Consider the following 27,073-nt stretch of genomic DNA (forward strand, 5'->3'; position numbering starts at 1 on the left):
GTTGCAAACGGTGGTATCAAATTTCTTGGCTTTATCTGCAAAATAGCAGGAATATATATTTCATCTAAAAAAATGCTAAAAACAACTATGTCATTCATAAACAAGTAGGGGGTAATTTGGATTGGAGATGAGGCTGAAATTCTGTCAGTCAGACGTCAAATACTCAGAAAACTCATAAATGGTAATTTTGCAGTTACATCTCAGAATATCACTTTATCCCAAATTTAATCTGTTTTTGCAACGCTATTTGCATGTAAATATAGTCGATGTGCTGAACGACTGGCGGTTGCAGTCATATGCAGCTGATTTTGGTGCCTGTGTTGTTTTGTGCTCCCCAGGGGTGAGTCTACTAATTCCAGCAGGAGCCGTTCCTCAGGGCAGAGTCTATGAGATGTATGTGACAGTTCAGAGAAAGGAGAACCTGAGGTACCTGTCTGCTGCATCAACAACTCAGAAACCAACTTTTCTGTTGTCACACACACACCCCTATACTGTTTTCACACTTAACAGCACTTTTTCCCCTTTTTTTTAACGTACAGGCCTTCGGTGGAAGATGGACAAACAGTTCTGAGCCCTGTGGTGAGTTGTGGGCCTCCGGGTGCTCTGCTGACCCGACCTGTCGTCATCACGATGCACCACTGCGCTGTGTGTGACGGCCAACAGGACTGGCTAATCCAGCTCAAGAGTCAGTCGCAACAGAACCAGTGGGAGGTGAGATGTGGGATTCATTATGCGAGCTGAGTTAAAGTTTATTCTAAAGTCTACTTTAGTTTATTCTGTTGGTGATGTTTTAAGAGGATCTTTATCAAAGTAATAAAATAAGTAGCTTGTTAAATGATTCACAAATTGACTTGATTTTCCTTCTAAAAAGGTGTTTTCTCATTCTTAAATAAAATTATTTAGAACGCAGCTTTTAAAAAAAGGCTTTATAATAGTGATAAAGTGATTTTTGGAAATGATTTTACAGAGAACCTGTGGATTCAACAAGTCCACGACATGCTCAACTTTTGATGAACGGTGTGACGCTGTCGTCACACATGCTGAGAGTGGTTTCTGGTTGTTGGTGACATAATTCATTTAATTCAAAAAAAGTTTTTTTATATATAGTATAATTTATATATACTTTTATGTCACTTTCGATACGCCTCAAAAACTACCTCCTCCAAACGCAAAACCTTTTTATTTTTGATATATGCGAGTTTTTCCAAAATTGATGTTTCCATTAGGCAGATTTACTATCACAAATCTGATTTCCATGTTTGCATACTCAGAAAACACAGATATTGATAACATTGTGCAATAAAAATGTAGGTAGCTACTATTACAACAGGTGTGGGGGAGGTTGGAAAACATGGAGCAAATGATCAAAATGAGTAAAAATGTAACACGATTCAAAAAACAAATATAAGCTGAAAATCTTGTAAACGTGTAAGTTAGAAAGTGAAAAGCATGATGGGACAATGTAATGACTTGGTCAATCCATTGATTGATATTTTATTTTTTATCAATTAATAATAAAAGTGTTAATTTTTCAAGTTTTATTGTAATTAGGAATATTTTTCTTTTTCCAAAAGTTTAATTATAGTCAATAAGCTGATTTATTTAATAATTTATCTCTAAATTCAGATGGCATGGTTGTGGTGCGTTCAGGGTCCCAGGTATATTAAGAAAATGTTGTCATAGTTTGGGCGTCTTGTTTAAGCAAACCTATGCTTATATTCTCATTCATGCAGCAATGTCAATGGAAAGTCCTGCTATGCTAGTGCAGCCTACTGCCTGCAGGGTTATTGCTTAAAATGATAAAATCAAAATGTTCAATACTGCACTTTCACAAAAGGTAAATCCCACTGCTTAGCATTAGTCAATATTCAACCCAAGTCTCCTTGTCAGCTTTTTTATTAAATAACTTTCTATTTAGGAAGTCTTTGAACAATTACTCCAGCTAATGTGGTGACTTACAAAGCAAATAAAATATATATATTCTGGGTGACATTGATGAATGACTTAAGAGTTTCCAATAAAGCTCAGTGTCGACTGAGAATTTTTTTAAAAGAAGAAATAACTATTGATTAAATCTGTGACCCGTCAGAGTTGCACATGGTAATATTAGCAATGACTTTAGCTCCCTTTATATGAACCGTCTCTCCCTGTGAGGCCAGACTCTGTGCTGCAGGAGGGAAATATTGCTTTATGATGCGCGCTGTCAAAGTTTGTATTCATCTATGCAGCAACAACAGGTGAGATGAGCCTCACAGAGGAAGTCATTCACAAATATTTATGCAGAAAATAATCATTTCATCGAGGCTGCTGCGTTCGTTCTCCGCTGAGGTGCAAACTAATTCCTGGAGGAAAGCGCTGTGAAAATGATGATGATGACAGCTGGTCTCCTGCTTTCAAGCCGAAAACAAGAATTCAGAATCAACCAGTGAATGCAGTTTGTGGATAAATGTAATACTTTTTGCTTGTGTGCATACTGTACATAAGCTCACTTCTGCACTGTGTTCCAATTATCCCTCAATAAGGAACCCCAGTGCCATCCCACAGGAGCAGTTAAAGAGTCTAATGATCTGCTATAATACTGCTGTTAGACAGCCAGCTCACAATAAAATGCTGTAATTTCTCTTCTGTCTCTCATAACACACTGAATTAATACCAGGGTGCTGCTGGTAGGCATGTTTGGATTAGAAAGAGTGAGAGAAAAGGCAAAGCTCAAGATCAAGATGGAGGTTAGAAGATAGACAGGCAGGCAGACAGACAGCAAGAGAGACTGAAGTCTCCACAGACCAGACAGTCTTAATGAAAGAGACATATGTACAGCCATTAGTGCTATTACAGGGGTCAACTACAAATGGTCTGGGTACTCCCTGTTCCATTATCTGGCATACATAATGGCAGAGTGTCAAGCTGTGTTAGACATTAGGGCACACACACACACACACACACTTACACTAAGTGCTACATTGAAGGGACACATCTTTTGTGAAAGGTCAGAACTTTAACCGTACGCTCCTAATTAAAATAAATTCTTCATTTGTTCCATTCTAGTTAACTGAGCATGAAGCTGAAAACATCCGCAGAGTGGAGGTTAATTTCCCATCGGCCTAAACATATGTATAAATCTGAAACCTGAGAGATTTTGCAATGAAGGTCCTCACTTGGAAAAATCAAGGCTTCAGAAAAAAGTCACTTTTCTAAGGGATGTAAAAATCATTTTTGTAATGTTTTATTATTATTATTTTAATTCTGGTCATAAAATCAATTATTGTGAATATTGGTTAGTATATATTCACTTTGGTAACTTTTAGATATTAGAAAATGATTTTTCATTTTTGACACTCTGAGCTAAGTAGCCTTCAGATCTGTCCTAATACCTTTCTACAGATGCATTTGTCTAAAGATGTTTATGTCAGCTTGTGATTTTTAGGACACCCTGGAGGATTTTGATGCATATTAGATGATCCTTCATTTATGCAAGCTTTGCACTCTTGCAATATGTACATGATTCTGTTCTAAGATTACTGAATCATAATGTACCTTTACACTAACACTCATTTTTTCATTTTAAAAATGACACTTTAAATTCTTTTTCTATAAACTTACAGGACAGACTTGAGGTTTATTTTTTATGAAACTTAATGTGACATAATTTACATTGAAACAGTTGACCTAATAATGAGAATGAGGTACTTTGGTTCTAATAAATGTAAAGAATGATTATAAGGAAGAAAATTAACACATTCTGACATAAACATAAACAAAAAATACACAGAGTGAATGTTTTTTTAGCTCACTTTGACTCCAGCTTTATGATAAACCCAGTTATTGGAAAATATCCTTTGTAAAGCAGTTCTGTGGACCATCACAGGTAAAGATTGTCCAGATATTCCTGACCCTCACCCTGTGCTGCACCAAAGATGTCAGCTTAGATTTTCTGCTCCCCAAAAGACTATCGAAGTGTAACCATACAAGTGGCTCCAATCACAGCCTATCCTTTACCTAGTGTAGCAAGAAAACAACAGTGAGGCAAAAAAAAAAAGTATTTAGTCAGCCACCAGTTGTGCCAGTTCTCCCACTTAAAAAGATTTTCAATACAAAACTTTATAAACTAAAGAAAAACTTTTAAACCACTAAAAATAGCAATGATAAAACAGGTGGTCTTAGCAGTCGGACTCAAACACTTTCACATAGTTTACATTATTGCTTCCTTAAAAGCTCCTGTTATTTTAAGTGCTATAACTTTAGACAGCTGATTGGAGAAGCCCATGGCTGTTGATGCTTTTAAAAAGAATAAAACAGTCAGGACATTTTAAAAAATACAACTTTGACAAGTTGTTAAACTTACCCTAAAGCATAAATCTCTGATGAGCCAAAAAAAAGGAACATTTCTGTTTTGTTTAACCTCATAATCTGTCAGTTTAACATTGCAGTGCCTCTATAAAAATATATTGCTGTGCATTTGTTTTCTCAAATATGTGCTCAACACAAAAATATTATTCCAAGTTTTATAGAAGAACCAAAATAAAGATAACATATTTGAACTCTAAAAACAAAGACTTCAAATTAAAGTCATCATCATCTTTTGCCAAAACTAATTCTAACTTTTGGATTTTGAGAGAAGAGGGTTTCATAACTGCCAAATATGTTTTGGGTTTCTTTTCTAACCCATAAAAAGCAACACTTTTGGTGAGAAATGAAGTTGTGAATTCTAATGTTTGTTTTAGACTTACTTAAAACTAAAACAAGTTAGATTTGCTGAAGTCTCACCCATCTTCTTGTGTGTTTTATAGGATGTGGTGGTTGTAGGAGAGGAGAATTTCACCACGCCGTGCTACGTCCAAATGGACGACGAGGCGTGCCACATCCTGACAGAGACCCTGGGTACGTACTGCCTGGTGGGGCAGTCGCTCAGCGCAGCCACTATCAAGCGGCTCAAACTCGCCATCTTTGGTCCTGTGACCTGTGCCGCCATGGAGTATCACATCAGAGTCTACTGCCTGGACGACACGCAGGATGCTCTCAAGGTAAAAATACGACCTTTTCCGTTTCAGCATGTAGATGTTATCAGACAGGAAATGAAAGTAGGAGATAAGCTCTGCAGTATTCAAAAATGTTAGTGCTTCTATTCTGATTTATTTATTCACAATTTGTGCCTTTACAGGAAGTGCTTCAAATGGAGAAACAAATGGGTGGAAAATTGCTGGATGAACCAAAGACTCTCAGCTTCAAAGACAGCACTCACAACCTGAGACTTTCCATCCATGACGTCCCCCACATGTTGTGGAAGAGCAAACTACTAGCCAAATACCAGGTAAAGCAGCCTCCTTCAAAATAAGAGCAAGAAGTGCAGAAGCCGTGTTGTGATGCAGCTCTTCTTTTGCAGGAGCTGTCTTTTCAGCAGGTATGGAGCGGTTCACAGAGGAACCTCCACTGCTGCTTCACTCTGGAGCGCTTCTCCAGCAGCACGGTGGATCTCACCTGTAAGATTTGTGTGCGGCAAGTAGAAGGAGAAGGCCAGATCTTTCAGCTGGACACAACACTGTCCGAGGTGAGCGTCACTCCTGAAACCTCAACTTTTATTTAGTTGCATTTGCCAGATTGATCTAAAGGTTTGTCTTTCTAAAATTGAAGCTACAACTTCTTTTGTTTTTGTTGCCCAAATACAAAACTTGAATAATTCATTCTTTTTCTGGTTAAACCTTTTGGTGGAAAGCTAAATCTTTCCACTCACAGCACCTTTTTTATTGCATAGCAGAGAGGTGCATAGTCTTGTTTTACATTCTTTTCATGAAATCTGTTCTGGAAAAACATGTTTGAGAGATGAAGGAACATTAAGCTCTGTTCTTAGTGATAAATTAAATCTTGTACAGCCAAGGAGCTGTTTATTTGTTTATGGGTGCAATAATCTTTAATCTAATTTTAATATTAAAGGTTGTTTTCTATGAATTCACCATATTTATGATGTTCTTTTATTACACCTTAAAGAAATGTCACGACTATTTCCATCATCCTGCGATGTTTCCTGTCCCCTCGCTGCAGGATTCCCAGAGCATCGACACCTCCCTGCTGGACCCTGCGAGTAACATCACGACACTGGTGGGACCAAACGCCTTCCGCATCCCTGTCTCCATTCGGCAGAAGCTGTGCAGCAGCCTGGATGCGCCACAGACCAGAGGGAATGACTGGCGGATGTTGGCCCACAAACTCAACCTTGACAGGTGGGAAGAGGAGCGAAGTTGTGACTCACATTAAAACATCGACTGATGACATTTCGCCTGCAGGAAGTGGCTGCCTCGAGTGAGACAATGACTCAACCGAATGCCCTTTTTCTGATCAACAGGCAGCTGTCAGGCTGTGCTTATTTATTCAACTCAAATAAAATCTATCTTTAGGAGGTCATAAAAACAGAAAGACGCACAGAACTTAACCATAAAAATCACATTGAGAAAAAGTATAATTACTTACTGTATTTTTTAATTGAGACTGTTCAGAATGAATGGGAACGTCTCTGATAAACATCAGCTGAATTGAGATTAATTGAGCTGGAATGAACAAACACAGACAAAGACGGGAAGATGAAGATCCAGAGATGCTCCTTCTTTCAAATCATCATCCCTGTGATTGTCTTGTGAGCGTGTGATGGAGGTACAGTGCGCTTCCATTTATAAGGTCCCAGCACAGCAGGGGGGTCTTATCGCAGGCAGCAGCTGCAGATTGACGAGACCGCTCACTGAGAGCAGCACGAGGGAAGCAGAACTAAGGAGCTCACGGAGAAGGCGCTTACATCCTAATAGTATACAGAAAATATCACTTTTCCATTATTCTCTGTAAAAAAAATCATTGTGTAAAAGAATCTGATTATTATTTGGCAAATTAAACTCAATCTACAGATTTGTTTTTCTTCATCTAAGCGTATAAGCAGGCAGCAGTAAATAGGGTTTTCCTACATCCTTTTAAGGTGTTGGAAAATGTGGATTTGACACTGAAAACATCCAAATCCTTCAGTGAATGCCAGCACTTCATGGATTTCAGCACAAAATCTGTGTGAAAAACTCATCATAATATCTTCTTATTGATAGAGGCTTAGGGGAGACCGCTGAGCGCATTATGGTCCTCGGGACACCCGTCAAACCCGAAGAAAGAATTTGCCTACGGAAAATGTGGCTTCCTCTCTAAAGGCTGACATGTCTAGAACTTCAAGGGAAATCACAAAGGAATTTGTGGATGCATGAAGAAATTGGGCTTAGGGTTCAGGGCATTTTTGGACTAAACAGAACAAGCTTTACGTTCGTATTTTATCAGTTTAAGATCTTCTATAATCACATCTGGATATTACTTTTAAGAAAACCTACTTTAAATTTGCCCTAAATTAGATTTTAAGGAAACTTTACTGTCATTTCTGTGTGCTTTCACATGCTATTCTATTGCTTTAAGTTTTGCATTTCCTAAAATCTATTCACACAAAAAAAAGAACAAAAGTTCCTCAGGTGGTTTCATAATGTCTCATTTTCATTCCACTAACAGCGCCCAGATACCAGCACCTGAATACAGAGCAGCTTCTGGAGTCAAAATCAAAGTAATCTGATTACTTTTGTAAAGACTTCAAGAATACTCAAAGTATTTTGAAGACTCCATAAAAGTTCAAATGAAAGCCACAATATTTTTTTGATCTGATTTTTACATTTCAGTGCATAAAAAAAATGTTGTGTGAATATTTAAGTATTAGATAAAGAAGTACAGCTGACTCAAATGCCAATTAAAGGACATACATCGTGCTATTCTAAGCCTTTTAGAGTGAACTATTTCCACATATATGATAATATATCACCTCTGGCACACTAAAGAACTTTTTTTTTTTAAGAAATATGAATTATCGTCACATATTTTATTTTTACACACACTTTTTTCCTACCAGGAAGTAAGACGACTCAATTTCAGAGGTACCGCCTTTTGCTCCTTGTGGGTGACGCCCATTTCAAGACGTCAACTTAGAGCAGCGTGTCTGTGTTTGATCCACATAAAAATCAAAGTGGCACTAAAATGAAACTTATAAGAAAGCATTTTATCGATCCCTCACTAGCTCTATGGAGAAAGTGGGTGTTCGTTAGCCTGGGGGCGGTGCTGACTGCTCAGACTCTTCCTGGAAGGGGCTGTTCCCCACTTTGTGACATCATTTTGTGAGGACACACTTGTTTTTGTGGATTGGGAGGGGCTGGTGGTTAGAGTGCAGGGTTTTAGATGAATGCTTAGGGATGTGTTAATGGAGCAAACCTGCTTTGGGGTGTTTTTCCTGAGAAATTAGCATTATAATACACTTAAAAGCTCAAAAAAGTTGATAGAGGCCCTTTAATCTATAAAGACCCACACCATTTTTTTCTTAAAAATAAAATTATGAGGAAAATACTACAAACCTAGTGACCACAGAAAACATTTTGGATACTTTTCTGTTACACCGATGTCACTATACTGTAGGTTCTAATGGGTTAATATGAAGGCTCCACATAGAGTAAATGTAAGATATATCTAAAAAAGTGTCTTGATCGGCCGTAAAGATAATTGTGTGTAAATAAATCTAACATTTTGAATTTTGTTGCTGTATTTACCAGTTTTAAAAAGTTTACTTTGTGTCTATTTTAACCTCTTAAATCCCAAGAAAATATTTGAGTTAACCCTCCAAACATATAGTTCCACTTAAGTAGAATTAACTACTGTGGTAAGATAAGGAAAACGTTAAATGTGATTATTAGATAGGAAAACAAGATTTAAGAGGCTCTTTTACTACTATTTCTGTTAGTTTCTTTCAGTTACTTATAAATAAGCTGACCATAAAATGTCTGATTTGAAAGAAAAATTAACTCTGAGATACATTTATGTGTCCATTTTAACCCATTTCTCTCTATCTGTGTCACAATCCAGGTATCTAAACTACTTTGCAACTAAATCCAGTCCTACGGGAGTCATCCTGGACTTGTGGGAGGCCCAGCATTTTCCTGACGGGAACCTAAGTCGCCTTGCCCAAGTCTTGGAAGAGATGGGACGCCATGACAGCCTTGTTCCTGCAGTGATTGAGCACTGACACCTGTCCATCCCAGTTTGTAATATTCCAGAGGAATAAGATGTGAAAGGAAAAAAAAAAAAGACGGGCAAAGAGGGAGGGCTCCTCTTTTTGGAAGGAAAAAAAAACAGAGAAGACAGTTATTTGGCATTTCAACGATGCTCTTTAACACTCAGAAATGCTGCCTGAGTGTACACTCAAAGTAGAAAGATGATAGGAAAAAGCCAGGTCTGCTCAGCCATGACCTAGTTAAACATTGGCACCACCGGCAGATGTAAAAATCTTGAGAGTAAACCGTCTTTGCCAGTCATTTCTCTGGCTATTCCTCCCCTCTCTGGTACAAACCATTTGATATTTTTGGCTCTGGTTTCCTTGGAAACGGCTGTTTGGTGATTTGGACGGACTGTGCAGATGTGACTGATGCCCTCACAGCGTAAAAGTGTTAAAGACACACTATGAAAGGTCAGAGGATCAAAGCATGAAGACTCGGATCGGAGCGAGAATCTCCAACTCTTCAGTTTCCATAGCAACACCAAGGACATATATGTGTTCCTTGATGAAACCGTATTTAATAAATGCCTATTTATACATATCGCCTTTTTTTTGGTTTATGAATACTTTGAGTGCTTTCATTTTGCTTTATTTTCAGTTTGTTTTTTTGTGTCCTAGCCCCACCTGGTGGACTTCTGGTGTAACAATCCAGTTGACCACAAAAATACGAACAAAGGGAAATAATGTGTGTTACTGTTGTAACTATTAATACATTTTAGCCAAATATAATTGAATTTCAATCTTTTTTTATTATTAACTACTTTGATTTTGTTTATGTTGCATTGATTGGTTTAATATGTTCTTTTAGCACCACATCATTGGGCTAACAGGAGAGATCCACGCTACAAAATGATTGATAATGTCTTTACTGTTTGATAACCTTTTCATGCCAGCAGAGAAAGTTACTGTAAAACAAGCAAGTCTATTTTTGTAGGAGCGGTGAAACGTAAAGGAGCTGCTTTTTACCAAATAACTGACTGGAAATGTTCAACTGAATGGAGTGGTGTCGTGCTGAAAAGTCGCATTTATCTGTACTTTAACTTAAAGGTTGTACATTAAATGACAGAAGCCATCAAGGGAATGATGAGACTGATTAAAAATGATAGCTGTAAATGCATTCTGTTAGCACTTGAAAATGGTCAAGTGTTATTTTTTTTTTCTTTTTTTGCAGTTAATGTTTTTGTAAAGTCGTCTATGCAAACTTTGCATCCTTCTGAAACAATCTTTCCATCCTCGGTGGGCCGGCCTTTACATTCCACGAGTCAGCTTCATGGTTATTGTGTACAACGAGAATGTCTAATGAGGCTCCTTGTCACCGCTCGCGTCTCATCTGTCAAGTTTATTGTACAAAGTGTAAGAAAGAATTTTTAAGACTAATAATAAATTATATTTATATGCAACATTAAACTGGGACATGTTTATCTGAATGACGACACTGCAGCAGAGATCCTCCAAACAGTTTTAATTGGGGAACATCATCCAGATCCAGAGCCGTAGATTTAACATCATTCCAGGCAATTGGAGTAAGGTCAAACAAGTTTATTAATACTTAAAAAAAAGAATTCTGTTTAAAATTAAAGGAAAATAATTTTAGAAATACTTTATATATAAAAATTATGTAAACCTTACTTTTTTCTGCTGCAAAACAATACAACTTTGAGGTCAGAAAGCTACTTCAGATGGTCCTTTGTGGGAGTTTATCAACTTTTCATGCATGAAGTCTCAAAAAAAGAATAAGATATTTCACAGAAAACAAATGCTCACAATATGGCTTCAAAGCAGTGCAAGAACTCCCTCTGTCCCACCCGATCAGAGTCCTCACCTGCAGCGGTTCTTAAATATTTGTCCATCTGGACAGTCTGGATCTGCAGCTTTCACAGAAAGCACAACCTGAAGTGTTGGTCTGAAGCAGAGCTTTCTCAAACAACGGAAGAGCTCATCAAAACCTCCTGCATCTGATTGTTTCTGGCTCCAAGGTCACCGGTTATCCCACCTGTCAGTCTCCTTTATTCCATCCTTCAGTCTCTCATTGTTCCCTTTCTTCTGCTGGCCAGTATAAGTGGTCCGTGCCAGTGGCAATGACAAGTCTATGAGTGATGAAAGCGCCTCTTCTGATTCCGTCACAGTTTGATGTCCTGGGATTCTAACATCTTCGCCACTGTCTTCCTCACCCGCAAGGCTGTGAGGCGACAGGCCGGGTTGTGAGCCCAACACTCCGACATCAGCTTCCCCATCTGTCTTAGACACTAAGGACACATGTTCATGTGTGTTAAAGAAAGAAATTACTTTAGGACATAAACAGTTATTTGCATATGAAAAAACAAATTTATGACCCAAAAGCACATTTATTTGTAGTAATTACTTTCTAAGTTAAATGTTGTAATTGTCCATTTTGTGGTGAACTTCAGAAGGAAAAGTTTAAAAGCTATTTCTTCTTTTTCACCAGAAAAAAAGTACAGTTAATACTACAGTCACAAATGCAACTGCCACAAGGGAATGGGGTAATACTTGTATCTAAAACTCCAAAAAAGAGTCAGATTTACAAAGTATCTGTCTACTTGTAAATACTCCCCTGTACGAATGAGTTTCTTCTGAACAGCTAGCTAACAGAAAAACAGGAATAAATAAACGAATAAACAAGAATACCTCATTGCTCCAATGATTAACAAATAAAGGTCTCTGTTTCTTTATGCAAACGACTTCTCTCATGTCCTCATAGGACGGGTCGGTGGGCACGAGGTCGTAATAGGGCAGCTGATACTCCTCCACAATGCCTGCAGGAACAACAGGATGAGTAACTCCTTATCACACATGTAAAATTATTCTGACACGGTTAAAGAAAGTCCTCTCACCCCCAGAGATGCAACGCCGGGCCATCTCCCAGAGGATAAGACCAAAGCTGTACATGTCGGCCATTATAAAAGACTGGAACGTGCTCCGGTTCAAGGTCTCTTCCAACACCTCAGGTGGCATGTAGCGCTTGGTTCCCACTCTCAAGTTAGGAGGGATGTCGACCTCATCCGTGTCACTGAAAGTCGAGATGAAAGCACATCACTCCCCGTTTCACGGCTTACAGAACCTTTCCCTTCTGAATAAATGAAGCGGCACCTTTTGTACTTAACAGCGAGCCCCAAGTCTGCGATGCAGCAGGAGCCGTTCTTCTTGACGAGGATGTTTTTGCTCTTCAGATCTCGGTGTGCGATTGCGGGCTTGCCCTGAGTGCCGTAGATCTCTGTGTGTAAGTGACAGAGGCCTGAGATGGAGGAGAAGGCCAGCTTGAGCAAAGCCGTGACATCTAAGGTGTTAGACTTAAGGTAGTCGTACAAGGAGCCATTCTCGTGGTAGTCTGTAATGAGGTACAGCTGAGTCCACGAGCCGGTTCCTTTAATATCAGCTGCTATGAACCCTGGGAATGAGACAATGGAAACATGTTAACTATAAGTACTGATATTTGATCCCAAATCTTATTCAAATATAGTTTTGAATCTTCTTGTGGCTTTACCCAGTATGTTGTCATGCCTCATCAGGAAGGTCTGATAGATCTCTGTCTCTCTGAACCAGCTTTCCTCCTCAGTGGTGAAGAAGACTTTCACAGCCACCTTCTCCTCCCTCCATTTGCCCATCCAGACTTCTCCATATCGGCCTTTTCCGATCTGTTTAACCATCTGGATCTGCCTGGCAATGGTGCGCTGAACCTGGTTGGAACATACGGAATAAAAGTTCATGCATCTATTCCCCATTCCTAAAAGAAGTTACCAGCAAATGTAAAAGAAAAAAAAATCTCTGTCAGATTTGAATGATTTGAAATTATTTTAATTGTGCCTCAGTTCAAAATGTATTAAGCCTGGAACTGGTTATAACTTTATTCTGAGCAAGAATAAAGTAGGAACGACTCTAGATTTAACCATAAGTATATCGAATAATGGAATGACAACTGACTATAATCACTAAAGTCAGTTAAATAGATTTAACAAAAAAAAGCCTAATAGAGGAGGTAGAAAGGATGTGTAAACGGGGAGGGCAACAATTACAATCAGACCCAACTTGATGTGTATTATTGTCTTTTTTTTGTTTTGTTTTGGGGGCGGGGGTTAAAAATCTCCTAATTAGATTTCACACCAATTGCCGCACTTAAGAATCTGTCTTAAAATTCTGTCTTTTGGATCATTATAGATTCAAACTTAACTTTATTGATCCCCAGGGGGATATGATGATGGTCACAGTAGGAATAATGAATAAATTGATGATTTGATTCAGTTATCCAAAGATTTTAAATAAAAAAAAAAAGAAAAGAAAAAAATCCTACATTGTGTAAGGTTTAACAGTTTGCAGTTTTGAACATTTTTTGTGTAATTTTATGCTTTTTTTGTTTAGTTTTTTTTTTTGCTACATCCTGACTGGATGTAGACCTTGTCAATCAATCTCCTTTGTGTCTACTGCATGTTTGAACGTTTGAACTTTGAGAGTTTAAACAAGAGCTAAAAGTGTGGGAATGTTCATTTCAGTCAGAGAACGTGTATAAAGTGTGTGTGTGTTTTTCTAACAGCTATAAAAGATTCGTAATCTTTCTTTCATGTATCACGGGTTAGTTTAAGAACATGACTCTGCAATCAATGAGGAAAAACTTTACAGGTAATGGGCAGAAAATAATGAAAATGAAATAATGAAATGAAAATCAATGCAGTTGTTTTTGTATGCAGTGATGTGGGTGCCAGGCTTGACTGTATTACATAGCAATAACACTTTTATCCAAAGCAACATACAAACTGCTGATTTGTTGTTGTTGTTGATGTACTTCCTGGTTGTACTCAGTAAACATGTGTGTAAGCTTTCTCACCAGCAGAGGGAGTCCTGACCCAGATCCTGACCCGATGCTGTGGGAATGCTCCATCAGGTCTTTCAGAGAATCTCCCGGTGGGATGTAAATCTCATCCTGCTCAAGATCTGTGCTGTAGCGTGGTTGTGACGCCTGACGCTTATATCTGCAGCAGAGCAGATGCAGGTTAGATGAACAGACATATGGAACTGTTAATGAAGAGCAAGAGAGAGGACCGTTACCTGAAGTAGCAGAAGGCAACGATGACTAAGATGATGCCGCAGAGTGTGACTGTAGTGAAGAGAGTGATGTACTGGATACTGCTGTTCATGAACTCTGGAAAATACAGAGAAAAATATTTTAGTGTACTTTATAAGACACACTTTGATGAAAATTGTGTTTTCAACATGTAAACAGATGGATGGTGGGAAGCAGGGAGGGCTTACTCTGTACACACAACTCAGAGGTGAATTTCAAATAAAAATCTGCAGCTCTACAGAAACTATGACCTAAAAAGCAACTCAGATCTTTTGATTTAGGCCAAAAACTGAATAATCATAATTAAGACTATCATGAACGATTCTACAATTGATCAGAAGATGATCGAAGTGAGACTTTAACTGTCCACACACACAAATTTAAACTGAATTTAACACCAGAGTAGTTCACCACTGCTCCGGTATTATTATAACTTTCCTCAGCGGGGACATGCTCTTTCTCTCCTTCTTTCTAGCGTTTAGCCCCCGCTCTCGCGGCGTGTTATCGATCACCTCCCGTTCCTGAACCCCACGTATCGCGTGTCGCCCTGACATCGCTACAGAAACCCCAGAGGCCTGCAGCAGCTCTGGGACTCTAGCCTTTCTGCCTCAGTCATGTCAATCAGACACACAAACTCAGGTGGCAGATCGTGCTTCAAGAGAGGAAGACAATGGTGCATTCTTATGAACGGATCAGGATACTATAATATTAATCATTTTAAAATGTATTTATTGATGAATTAGGATTAAAAAATATAACAAAAGCTAGCATAAACAACTATTCCTGCTTGTTGCAACGTCCTCAGATGACCCTGACATCTTGTACTAGTGATACAAATGTTGGTGTCATGCAATGAAAACAATTGGAATCTTCTAAACCTCTGCGAGGACTTAACAAATTGGTCTGTTGTTTCTTTTTTCCAAAGGTCAAAACCCAGTTTCAGTGGCCGTGCAGAAGTGCAGCTGCGAGGCGAAAAAGAAAGAATGTGCATGTGTCAGTTTGTTGTGGATTGGCAGATGGACAGATATCTCACATCCGTCCTGAAGCGAGAAACTCAAGCACACCCTGGGGAAAGGAGGTCCTTTTCATTAGAGAGTGAGAGAACAAGTCAAGTCTGCAAGCTCCGCTTCACCTGCCTCTCTCCTTCAGCTGACCCCCCCCTCCCTCCCCAGGCCACTTCACTGCAGAACACCACTGTGGTTTGTAGCACTTTAAACTGTCATTCCCCATCACAGGCGTGCCCTGAATGAGCTTCTACTTGAAGCTACTTAGAGTTGGACAGGATGTGGATGAAGCTACCTGATGTCACGAGCGGGGGGAGCGTTGGGTGGAGGTCTCTGTTGCAATAGTCCCGATTCGTGCAGCACTCCAGATTTCTCCACGAGCGCGCAGACCATGAATCCTTCAGCACAAAAGAGAAGAACAACGTGACCATTTTTTCCGCTTTTCTGGCACTGATGGAGACAGATGGGTAATTAATATTTACAGACCTTGAAAACACACTTTTGCACCTCATAAGAAGATAAGCCTGATTTAAACTGGGATCATAAAAAGCTGCAGGTCAGGTCATAAGAGCTTTACAGCGACAGAAACAGACTCACTCTGCACTGGAACTCGGAGCCCGCCAGCGGTAAACATCCTGCTGCCAGCACAGCTTGACCCCCCTCCTCCTCCGTAACCATGGTGAAGCAGAAACCGTTAGTCCTAGAAAAGAGTGCATGAAAACCATCGCGTAAATCATCAAAGTCTGCAGCACTTCAAGAGGTTTGATGTTTGCATTGTGAAGAATGAATCATTTCAAACAATTATCAGAAGTATTTAACTCAATTCCAAACATTTACACACAGTCCCTTGTATTTCATATTTATCAGGGCGTCCAAGTATTTGAACAGCTAATCTCCGAGTGTAGGGATACTTATTTTGATAAATTGATGTTTCAGTGTGTCTGTGAAGCAAAACCCATGGTAACTTTTAGCGTTACAACATTAAAGTGGATTTACGCTGTTCTGATTTTTTTTTTTATTTTATTTTAGAGTCCTACTTTAATCATCTTTTATTTATTTTCAGTGCTCTTTAATACCGGTTTTGCTTTTTTTGCCAAATCATCAAACCTGTGTTGTTTTCTAGGACATAGTTTGTGCAGAGTAGCAGGAGTTCATTTGAAATTTACCTCTAAGTTGTGGGCAGGACTGTTGGTGTGAAGTAAGCCCACCCTTCCCATCATCCATCTGTTTCTACACACTCTCCCTCTACAATGTACAGCCCCTTACAATCCCAATCTAACATTACCGGTACAACAAAAATGGAGAGCAATGTTGGAATTATCCAGATGTATAATTCTGAGCCAGATGCCAGCTCAGACAAGGAAAACGAAGTGGATTCATCAGAATGGAGCACAGCAGGGAGCTGATGGGATTTGAAAAAATAAATACTCAGAAATGCAATTTGAAGCATAATTTTCTTCATCATTAAAAAATGCTACAAGAAGAGCATGATAAAGACCAACTCTACTAAAGATCACGTTTTTTTTTTTTTTGCTTTTTCAACATGTTCAGCATTTTTCTCATGATGGACGGCATATATAAAATAATTTAAGATTAAAACTGTATTTCTGAATATTTCTTTATTCAAATTGGTTGTATTAGAAGCAGATGAATAAGCTCAGGTTTATGATGCAGTATCTGCCATGGGTGGGCCAAAGACTCCCTGCTCCACTGTAATTCTAATGCAACTCTTTCTAGATAAATAGATCCATTAACGTCTTCATTTTACTCATCTGAGCTGCGATTGGGCTCAAAACTAGTTGGATAGCCCAATTATTTCTTATGTTTTTTGCTACACTTATATTAGCTTGTGAGTCGCCATAAGACTGTGTAAACAAAGGGCTGATGGGAAATTAGCAGAGGCTAGCTTACGCGCCAACAAAACCAGAGCCAAATTTTTGATGAGCTCCTGCTGCTCTGCAGAAAACGTGTCTTTGAAAAATACATGTTTTTAGATTTTTTCTAAAAACTATCCAATCATGATAAGTAAAAGTCCACTGGAAACAATTTTACTATAGTGAAAAATATATCTGGAGTGGGACTTTTAAAGAACTGTTTAAATATATTAAGATCCATAAAAAAATATTGAATTATCTCTCAGACAAAAAATAGGAAATTTCAGCTGAAAGTTACTTTTAATAACCATAAAGAATGTTCATATATTTATTAAACAGAAAGGGATCTTCAAACTAGGACTTTTAAGTCGTTGTTGCAATAAATGACTACTGCAGTAATACAACTTGAATCAATATTTGTGATTCAATGTTTTATTAAATGCATGATATTAGTATCTTAGGAAACTTTTGAAATAATATATATTAGGAAAAACTGACACAATTAGCAGTAAAACCCACATAGATTTACATGTGCCAGGCATTCATTTACAAAAAAAGTTTTAAACTGTCACAGAAGTAGAATAACTAACACCAGCGTTAATGAGCTGCTCCTCAGGAGATTCTTATTAATAAATGCAGCTAAAACAAATATTAGTGAACTGATCGGGTGACTGAAAGTCTCTGGGCTACTTCTCTTGAACGATTAATCATTTTGCTTTCCGATGGCATCAGTTCTGAGTTATTTCATAGTGTTTCGTATGCAGGTGTGTGCACCGTACATGCACGTGTTGTTGACAGAGCCTTCGGGGCACTGCGGGTAGCAGTGGCACCGCAGTGTGTTCTCAACCGAGGCGCTGGCTGTGCTGCTCTCCTCCGCCCTGCGCTCCGATCCATCCTTCCATCCACTCTTCAGGAGCATGCTCTCTAACATGTTGGCTGGATGGGGGAAGATGACATTAAGTCAGAAAATAGTGAAAATAGAATTTGTTTAGATTTAACTTCAATGGTTCACTTTCGGCTCATCCCTTTCGGGGTCGCCACAGCGTAACAGCACCCACTGTTTCGCATCAGTGATTTGGCAGTTTTTACGCCGGATGCCCTTCCTGACGCAACCCTGTACTTGAGGGGCACAGGGACCCAGTTAGGCAGCAGCGTCAAGGGTCTTGCCTAAGGACCCAATCTGGGTGGGGATCAGTGGACAACCCTGGAATCAAACCCAGGCCTCCTGAGTGCCAGCCCTTCACCTAGCCCACTGAGCCACCCAGCCGCTGTTCTTTAGATTTAACTTCAATAAATCCCATAATTGTGCCTGGTTAATACCAAAGAGGTAGTTTACTGGAGATGCTCTGTTGTATTCTGACTAAAAAGTCTTTTATCTTAAAGCCAAATCACTTTAAGAAGCTGTTTTTTCCTTGGGACTTCTGCTAAAGAGCTTAAGACTAAACAAATGTGAGACATTATATCACATTTCTTCACTCTGCTTTTTTTTCTTTCAAATCAAATATTTATATGACTGAAAAAATTGGGGGAAAACAACTCTCAACTACCAAACATCCATGTCTGACTCGTCTGTAGGGAAAATCCGGGACACCTCCCCTCCCTCCCGATGGCCTTCAAATGAGTAAGCAAAGATGTAAGAATTGAAACATCCCAACAGAAGCAGAACATGAAGAATTCTCTGAGGGAAAAAAAGGTGGTTTCAGGGTAAAATTGGGATGCAGACTAAAAAACCCGACTGATCTTTCAATATAACTCTGTGTTCTTTCAGCCTGTTGTGTGTTGTCGTTTCTGCCAGAGGGGAAGTTTGTGGAGGTGCTCAAATCCTCCCTCACGCAGCCTTGATTTTTGTAACAATTTGACCCTTTTGAAGCGTCAAAAAAAAAAGAAAAAAAAAAGTGTCCACGGGCAGAAATTTACCAGGCAGTCTATCCGAGACAGCTCTGTTTTATTTGAACTTCAGGTTATGGAGATGTTAGGAAAACCGACTGGGGCAGGTCATTTTGGAGATAAATGCAGCAGGAAGGCTGACATCACCACTGTGGAGCCAAAGGAACAAAAAAAATCTATGTGTGATTAAACTACATTCATGGTGTCATTTTAAAGGTTTAAAACTATTAGTACAGCCTTTTTCCAGACAGACCTCGAGTAAACCACTAGTACCTGATATTTATGCTGGGTTCATCATGAGGTAGAACTTCTCAAGTCCCTTTTTTGATGTCCAAGTCTAAACAAAAGCTGATTTGGTAGGATTACTGATGTCCTTTAAGATCCAGACATGTTTTATTTAGTTTTTATTATGATTATTTTTACTCTGTTTTATTAAGTTTTTGTCCATTCATCCTTCTCTTGATTCGGATCAGTTATCCTGTCCCCTTTACAGAAAAGCAGTCCCAAACCACGATGCTTCCACTACCATGCTTTACAGAGGATATGATGATCATGGGATGTAACTCTGCATTCTTTCTCATCCAAACAGTACAAGTGGTGCTTAAATTCCATAAAGTTCCATGTTGGTCTCTTCTGACCATATGACCTTCTCCCAATCCTCCTCTGGATCTCCCGAATAGTTTCGTGAAAACTTAAGAAAGGAGAACTTTCCAACTCGACTGGATTTACTAACATTAACCTTTGTTACAGTGAACACAGCTCTCTTCAGATCATGGACCTGTTTCTTCCATGTGGTTGTGGGCAGTTTCCTCATTGTTTTCAAGATCATTTGTACCCAACCAGATGATCAAACAACCAGGTTGTAGGAGATCGTCAGTGATCTTGAATTAATTCCATTCTCTAATATTTGATCCAACAATTCATCTCTTTTCACCAAATTAAATGATTGTTCAAGTGAATTAATTTGACATAACACCTATTTAAGTTACTGATCATTGCTGGTGTTTAACAGATGCTAAAGTAGGTAGAGAGTTGTTAATGGAAAATATGTTATGAAAAACTTGGTTTTACAAGACAAATGTGTTAAAGGCAAAAAAAGTGATCTGATGTACATCCAAACTGATCTTTTGAATGCAAAACATTTCAAACCAGGCTGGCAGACAATGAAGAACAGCAAAAAATACAACAATAATACACTTTTTTTTTTGCATATTTAAATAGCATTTGAATAAACTTTTATATTGAACATTTCTACGGACAGAGCCAATAAACTATATTTTGCCAACAAAAATAAATGACAATGATGACAATAATGCAGCTTTAAGAAGCCATATAAAAAAATAAAAAAAACTGGACATGTTGATGTAGACATAGCCTCCTGTTTTTGTCATGCATGTATCCACCTGAGTAATCACACGCATGCTTTTTTCCCCTCATTCTTTTCTCATGTCCAACATATTCCAACACAAATTTGCTGTGTCTGCGAGGTGCCACGCTCAAGGTCATCCCGAAATCGGATCTGCAACCCCCACACATTCCACAGGCTTCTCCTCAGCACTGACACAATTCACTCCCAAACAGAAACACACACCCCTCCCAAGAAATCCAGAGTCTGTCATGGTGGTGAATCTCACCCCCTGCAGAACAAACGAGCAAAACTTCAAAATCAAAATTTCTCTGTGATTCTAGGTCATCTATGATGGAGGAGTTTTTTTTAACTCTTCAAAATAACAATAACATATCATAGCTGGATTTTAGTTGAAGTCACAACTTGAGCATCACAAACACGGTCTTTAGTCATAGGTGGATTTTTGTGTGAACTTGGTTACAGGACACCTTTAAACTGCAGCGTGAAGACTGATTCTGTAATTGTGTGGTTGAGAACCATGTCCTCATATATAGCAGTGCTGACTCTCATCCAGGCTGCTTTACACCACCACAAACCGCTCCAATGCATGCTGGAGATTCTGACTCGATGAAGCCAACAGGACAGCATCGTCTGCAAAGAGCAGAGATGAAATTCTGTGGTTCCCAAGCCACTCCCACTCTAGTTCCTGGCTGCAACTAGAAGTTCTGTCCATAGAGACTATGAACAGAACTGGTGATAAAGGGGAGCCCTGCCGGAGTCCAACATCTACCAGGAACAGGTCTGACTTACTATACCAACCAAGCTCCTGCTCTTGTCATACAGAGACCAGACAGCCCTCAGTGAGGTTCTCCAGACCTCATACTTCCAGAGCACCCTCCACAGGACACCACAGGGAATGCAGTCAAATGCATTTTCCAGATCCACTAAACACACATGAACTGGATGAGCGAACTCCCACAAACCCCCCAGCACCTTGAAGAGGGTGTAGAGCTGGTCCATCATTCTACGACTAAGACGGAAACCGCTCTGTTTTTCTCGGATCGTTGGTTTAACTATCTGGCAGACTTCAGGCAACCTTCAGTCGTGAGTTTTGGACACTCAGGTAAAAAGAGGAACAGAAGTATCCACTGATCACTACCTGGTGGTGAGTTGGAGTTTCTGGAAGGGGAGGAGGCCAGAAAGACCTGGCAGACCTAAGCGTACTGCAAGGGTCTGCTGGGAACGTCTGGCTGAGCCATATGTCAGGCAGGTCTTTAACTCCTACATCTAGGAGAACTTGGAACAGGTACCAGGGGGAGGTTGGTGAGTCCAAGTGGACCATGTCCTCCACCTCTATTGTCTCTGCTGCTGTTCAGAGCAGATCTTTCCAAAGTCTTCTAACCCCCTCCCCGCCTAAAATGTTCCAGCTCTGCTATAGTGGCTTACTTCAGTGGCAGCCTTCATTTTGAAGAAGGCTGAAGGCATAAACTCTGTTATAGACCAACACTTAAATCCAGCTGATCTCGATGTGCATTTCTATAGAGAAATAATAAAAGTAGTGTGTTGTTTATGCTTACAGTATAGCTCAGGTCACCTTTGACCTGTAGTAAGAACCTTTAAGATAAATTTTGAACCTAAATACATTCAGGATGTTTGACTAGAATATCTCATAATTATAAACCTATAATACATACACATTTTAAAGTCAAAAGTATGTTATATTTTAGTCCTGAATTGGAACTTTTTACAAGTTTGGTAAAACAGAAAGAAAAAATACTGGTTTCAATTAATTTCATATTCATAGCAGTAGTGGAACTAGTGTGTTTGGAATTTGCTAGTGTATTTGCTCTTAAATTGTCAGATCTATTCTCTTCATAGTAGATCCATTTCAGGACCTGCCAATATTTTTTGCGACTCAGGTATGTTTTAGAAAAGATCAAACTGCAACCATTCATCTAATGCTAATATAACTATCTAAACTTGACATTCCAGGTAGATTCTTGAGTCTGTATCGAGGCACAGTGACCTCCGGACAAATTCTGTTCCTTACGGACATCACACGGGAAGACTCCTACGTTGTTTTATTGTTTCACTGTTTTGAGGTTCCTCCCCACAACCCTTCAAAGACCAGCAGGTGTTCGTCTCTGTGAGAATGTGTTGGGAACAGACAGTTCTCAAGACAAATTCAGGGTCTTAATTTGAAATTTGTTCCCACTGCTACATAATAATGGGCCACATTTTTGTTTTATTAAAACAAATATTTCCTTTGGTCTGATAACACTGGTGGAGCTAAAGTAGGCTTGATCTGATCACCTTTAAGACAGGCTGCCATGTTGATCAGAGCTGTTTTGCAGTGTTGATCTTTAGTGTTCAAAAAATTAATAACCAGAAAAGCTGTTATCACTGTTCTTCCAAGGGAAAAGATTTAAAAAAAAATCTGTTCAACTTTTCTTACAAATTAAGAGGAAAAACTCTTTCATGCAAATCATTCATAAAGGATGTCAACTCTTTTGCAGCACATGAAGGGAAAAGAGAGATAAATTATTCCAGGTGGCCACTATAAACCATGTCCTCAAAGAAGGCATCTCCTCTGGTGCCTCCAGATTGCCCTCTGACCCGGAGAGGGTCACACTCAACCTGCAGAGGGGCCATGCATCCTCCTACCATCCCACCCTCATTCCCCCTCGCCCCTACAGGCTTCAAAGGCCTCTGCCCCATGACACACTTACACATGTGCACATGCACGTCTCCAGAACGCATTCCACAGCATCTCCTCTGTCTCTGGTGCACCATCTGCAGTTTCCATCAAACAGGTTCTGTTTTACCTGCTGTGATCGAGCTGGACTGTTAAGCTCACAGCATATTTACCAATAGAAATATCCTAAACGTTCACCTAATTGGTCTACAATCTTTATCAAAAAAAAAAAAAAAAAATCTGAGAAAATTCAGTAAGTAAATGTTACACATGAGCGTGAATCCAGCACAGGGCTGTTAAATCCACAAAATTCTCAGACACAAACAGATGCTTTCAGAGACGGACAGGCGCTGACCTCCTACTGACCTCTTCATTTAGCTTTGACAGAAACAAGAGAATAGTGCGACAAAAAGGATTTTTAAAAAGTGTAATATAATGTGTTAAAATAACACATTTCTGTACAGGTTCTGGGGCCTTTTGCGGTTCCGAGTCTATTGCTGGTCGCAACATTTCCTTTTTTTTACCCACTCTATTTGCTTTTTTATCCATCTAACCACAAAAAATATCTGTAGAAATATTTTTTTTAGCATTTTATCTGATAGTATTTTGTTCCAAATACTCGTTTTCTATTGCAACATGGCAATTTATTTGAATTAAATTATTTCTTTTATCTACTTAATTTAATTTGATGGATTCTATCATAAAGAGGAATTTCTGTTCATTGAATAGACAATAAAGTCAATCTATTTCTCTATCTTGGGACAAAAATCTTTTTCTTTCTATAGTAATGAGTACTTTATTCTAAAACATTTCACTCAAAAGTCACATTTTTGGAAAATAAAGTAAACATATACATAAGATTAGGTTAAGTACATATAAAGGTTAATTCAAAATAGTTTTGGGTGTATTTCTATGTATATAAATATTTTATTATTTATTAATTAACCTTAATTTAACCAGGAAGTGCCATTGTCTCTTTTACAGGGGAGTCTTGGCCAAGAGGTGACAAAAAACATGAATTATAGTTAGAACATAAAAACAACATTTTGTTTAAAAACCATAACAAACTAAAAAGTTTTTAGTGTTGAGACGGTGTAAAAGAGGGATTTCTGCACAGCAGCTGCGGGCAGCACGTCTGGAAAATCCGATGAAACTCACAAACGCAGGTGTGTTTTAGCTCTGTGCATGGGACTCAACACACAACCTTGAACCTGTCTTCTCAGATGTTTCTTTTGAACCTTTCCTGCCCACAATTCCCATCAATGCATCTGGCTACTCTCCTATCTGTCCATGTGGTCTGGACTTACCGGAAAAAAGCCACAAAAACTGAGCAAAGCAGGGCTTCATTACAGAAATATTGAGAAACTGCAGCCGTAGCGCCACCACAATATGTCACTTTACCCCAACATTAATGGCTCTATTTAAAAAGTGAGCAGATGCTGCTGCTATTAACGCAAAGATGATGATTTTCTTAAACATAAATTAAATTATTTTTAAAATAAATGGCTAAAACGGCCTCCTTAAGCAAAACTCTGAAACTAAAAAGGGCCTAACTTCTTTGAAATTTTGTGTCAGTCTCCAGTAGCACTTCATTTTGTTCCTGCGGTGGCTCCTGAGTGGCTCTGGCCAGCCTTTAACCTGCCAGTGTTCAATTGATTCATGGGGCAAGTGACAAGGCGTGACACACAGCTGAAACACAAGCACGTCTCCACGTCCCCGACACCGGTTAAATTCTCAGAATTGAGCTGACAGGAGCTCAAACAGAAACTGACAACAGCCATATATTTTTTTGGTGTGTGAAGCAGTTGCGAGTATTTATGAGCGTCTTACCTGGTGCAGACCACTGTCAAGAGGGTAATCAATCAAAAACAAGAACCAAAAGAAGAAGAGTTTTCCATTCTTAACATAGATGATGTCTATAATTGGTTGGAATGAACACTAATGGATTTTTGTCACCATTTCTTTTTAATAATTTCTAAATCTTTAAATAGGGTCTATGACTTTGATTCAAAACACAACCTTTTAGATGGTAAAGTGATGGGAAAAAATCCAGGATTGTTTGACTTATTTAAATATCTTAATGTTGCTGTTGACAGATTTAAAGGATTTTGGTTCAAATAATGCTTAGTATCTATTGGTTTGTATCCTGCACCTAAATTGTTAAACCATGGTGTTTCTTTCACATTGCACTTTTGAGAGTGGGGTCTCGTTTATAAAAAAGGAAAAATGGAATGTCACAGAATCTGAATGAACAAAGAGGGATAAGATGACACATTTGTGTTCAAAAGTTGTCACCACTTAGCAAGGTATTAATGATAGTGATTAGAACAGGAGTTAACTGGAGAGAAAATCTATTAATAAACTTTAATCTGTTTTTTTATGTTGGAGCAAATAACATAAGAGGGTCAGAACTATAAATCTAAAAAGACAAACATGACAATTTATGTTTCAATGCCGTTTCTTTGTAGAATCAGAATGTGAAAAATTATATAAAAAGCGACCCTTTTCTATGACAACTGACTCATTCTTGGTTTCTTGAACAATTCCAAACAGTGAAGGAACTTCCTGCTGTAGGGTTCTGGATCAGGGTTTATTTGCAAGTGAGTCAAGACCTTCAGAGTTCCCATCTTCTGTCACCAGAGTTTAGGGAAGTTTGATGCTTTAAGAACCAGTTCGGACTCTGGTCTGAGTGGAGTGGCACTAATAATCTCCATCCTGATGAGCCCTATGTGGACAGGTGACTAAGAAATCAATCGTAAAGTGCTTTAGACAGCATTTATAAAGGGTTCTCTTTATTTTAGAATTCAATTTAAAGCTGCAAAACCCAGCAGAAAAGTTTGGACTATAAAAGCTGACTTTTGTTTAAGGTTTGTGCAGATTATTTAACCTGTAAGTTTGCAGAAAGTTGATCTAAACTCTCAAATCTAACAAAACAGAGGAATGTGCAGCACATGTGCAGCTATAGTACAAACACAGACAGTTTTCGCTAAGCGCTGGAGCTGCACATCTGCCCCGGGATCAAATTCTGTATCCACATCCCGACAGGAAGCAGCTTACAGAAGGCTGAAGAAGCCCAGTTTGGTTAGAGACCAAATGCTGCTGCTGTCTAACGCTGGACTAACGCCCTCAGGTCTCACTCCATCATACAGCGTTTCGTAGATCAGTGAATCAACCAACACTGTGCACCATGTGTGAGAATGTTATCCATTCTATGCTCACTTCTTAAGTGTCTCAGAGAAGACAATCGCCCTTAAAGATGCTAAAAAAATGTTTAAGACTCACAAAGTCATACAATATGAAATATGACTTGAAATTAAATTGGCTGAAATCTTTGTATTTCCTGTTTGTTGCCACAACTCAGTCTGCTTGAGCAGCAAATCATCTGTTTCCTGTGAACTCCAGCAGCCTGTAGAAACAGGTGGCACTCTGGCTGTCCAGCCCAGATTTATGGATAACCCCCAGCCCCATATGTTTAACTCATTTAAGTGACTTTAGAAATATCAGTTCTCAAGAGACAGCATGAGCACAATATCTTGAAATCTTTAGTTGCTCTCCACTTTAAGAATGTATTGTTTCTCAGTCTGCACAGACAAAAACAGGAATCATTGCTGCAAGTTTTTCTTTAGTTTGGGTCTTTTTTTTTTAAATACGTGTGTTTTCATGCATAAGTTCGTTAGGTTAGTAAACTATTAGGTTTGCCTGTGGGAAAAAGTCAAAGAAATTCTGTAAAGGAGCATTCATGAGCAGATGAAGTATTTCAGGACCAAGTGTGAAAGTTACATTTAGCTCAGAGCCACACAGTCGATTTGAGATTTTTACAGCTGGTCTCTAGTTTTGACACAACGTCAGTACAGCATGGCTGTGTGTAAAGTTAACATTTACTAAAAGTCATTTTTATCAATCATCCTCAGAAGGCTTTAACTAAAGTATGAAAAAGAGCAAATTAATGGAGCATAAATGATTTTTTTAAAGTTTTTTACAAAAATAAACATCTTAACGTAATAACACATAAAATATTTCCAATTAATTTTGCTTTTTGCTAAATGATGATGTGAGTTTGTGTGGCACAGTTTAATAGCTTTAAACCA

General features: G+C 38.8%; 2 protein-coding genes across 5 annotated transcripts in view; one reads left to right on the forward strand and one right to left on the reverse strand.

Moving 5' to 3' along the window:
- unc5c (unc-5 netrin receptor C) overlaps positions 1-10,179 on the forward strand; it is a 117,054-nt gene extending 106,875 nt beyond the window's left edge. For all 3 annotated transcript variants that reach the window (XM_024299102.2, XM_024299103.2, XM_024299105.2), the window contains 7 exons: positions 339-426; positions 540-711; positions 4,788-5,021; positions 5,159-5,308; positions 5,381-5,545; positions 6,037-6,215; positions 8,914-10,179. In XM_024299102.2, the coding sequence (XP_024154870.1) occupies positions 339-426; positions 540-711; positions 4,788-5,021; positions 5,159-5,308; positions 5,381-5,545; positions 6,037-6,215; positions 8,914-9,073 (1,148 nt within the window). In that variant the 3' untranslated portion in view covers positions 9,074-10,179. The remainder of the gene's footprint in view (positions 1-338; positions 427-539; positions 712-4,787; positions 5,022-5,158; positions 5,309-5,380; positions 5,546-6,036; positions 6,216-8,913) is intronic.
- A 371-nt stretch (positions 10,180-10,550) lies between these two features.
- Positions 10,551-27,073, reverse strand: part of bmpr1bb (bone morphogenetic protein receptor, type IBb) — a 47,460-nt gene continuing 30,937 nt past the window's right edge. For both annotated transcript variants that reach the window (XM_036214606.1, XM_024299107.2), the window contains 10 exons: positions 17,835-17,991; positions 15,779-15,881; positions 15,477-15,579; positions 14,162-14,255; positions 13,941-14,085; positions 12,606-12,798; positions 12,212-12,509; positions 11,956-12,131; positions 11,750-11,877; positions 10,551-11,349 (listed from right to left, as the gene is read on the reverse strand). In XM_036214606.1, coding sequence (XP_036070499.1) covers positions 11,224-11,349; positions 11,750-11,877; positions 11,956-12,131; positions 12,212-12,509; positions 12,606-12,798; positions 13,941-14,085; positions 14,162-14,255; positions 15,477-15,579; positions 15,779-15,881; positions 17,835-17,991 — 1,523 coding nt within the window. In that variant the 3' untranslated portion in view covers positions 10,551-11,223. The remainder of the gene's footprint in view (positions 11,350-11,749; positions 11,878-11,955; positions 12,132-12,211; positions 12,510-12,605; positions 12,799-13,940; positions 14,086-14,161; positions 14,256-15,476; positions 15,580-15,778; positions 15,882-17,834; positions 17,992-27,073) is intronic.

Source organism: Oryzias melastigma, linkage group LG12 (assembly GCF_002922805.2).
Source record: "Oryzias melastigma strain HK-1 linkage group LG12, ASM292280v2, whole genome shotgun sequence".
In the NCBI taxonomy this organism is placed as follows: Eukaryota; Metazoa; Chordata; class Actinopteri; order Beloniformes; family Adrianichthyidae; genus Oryzias; species Oryzias melastigma.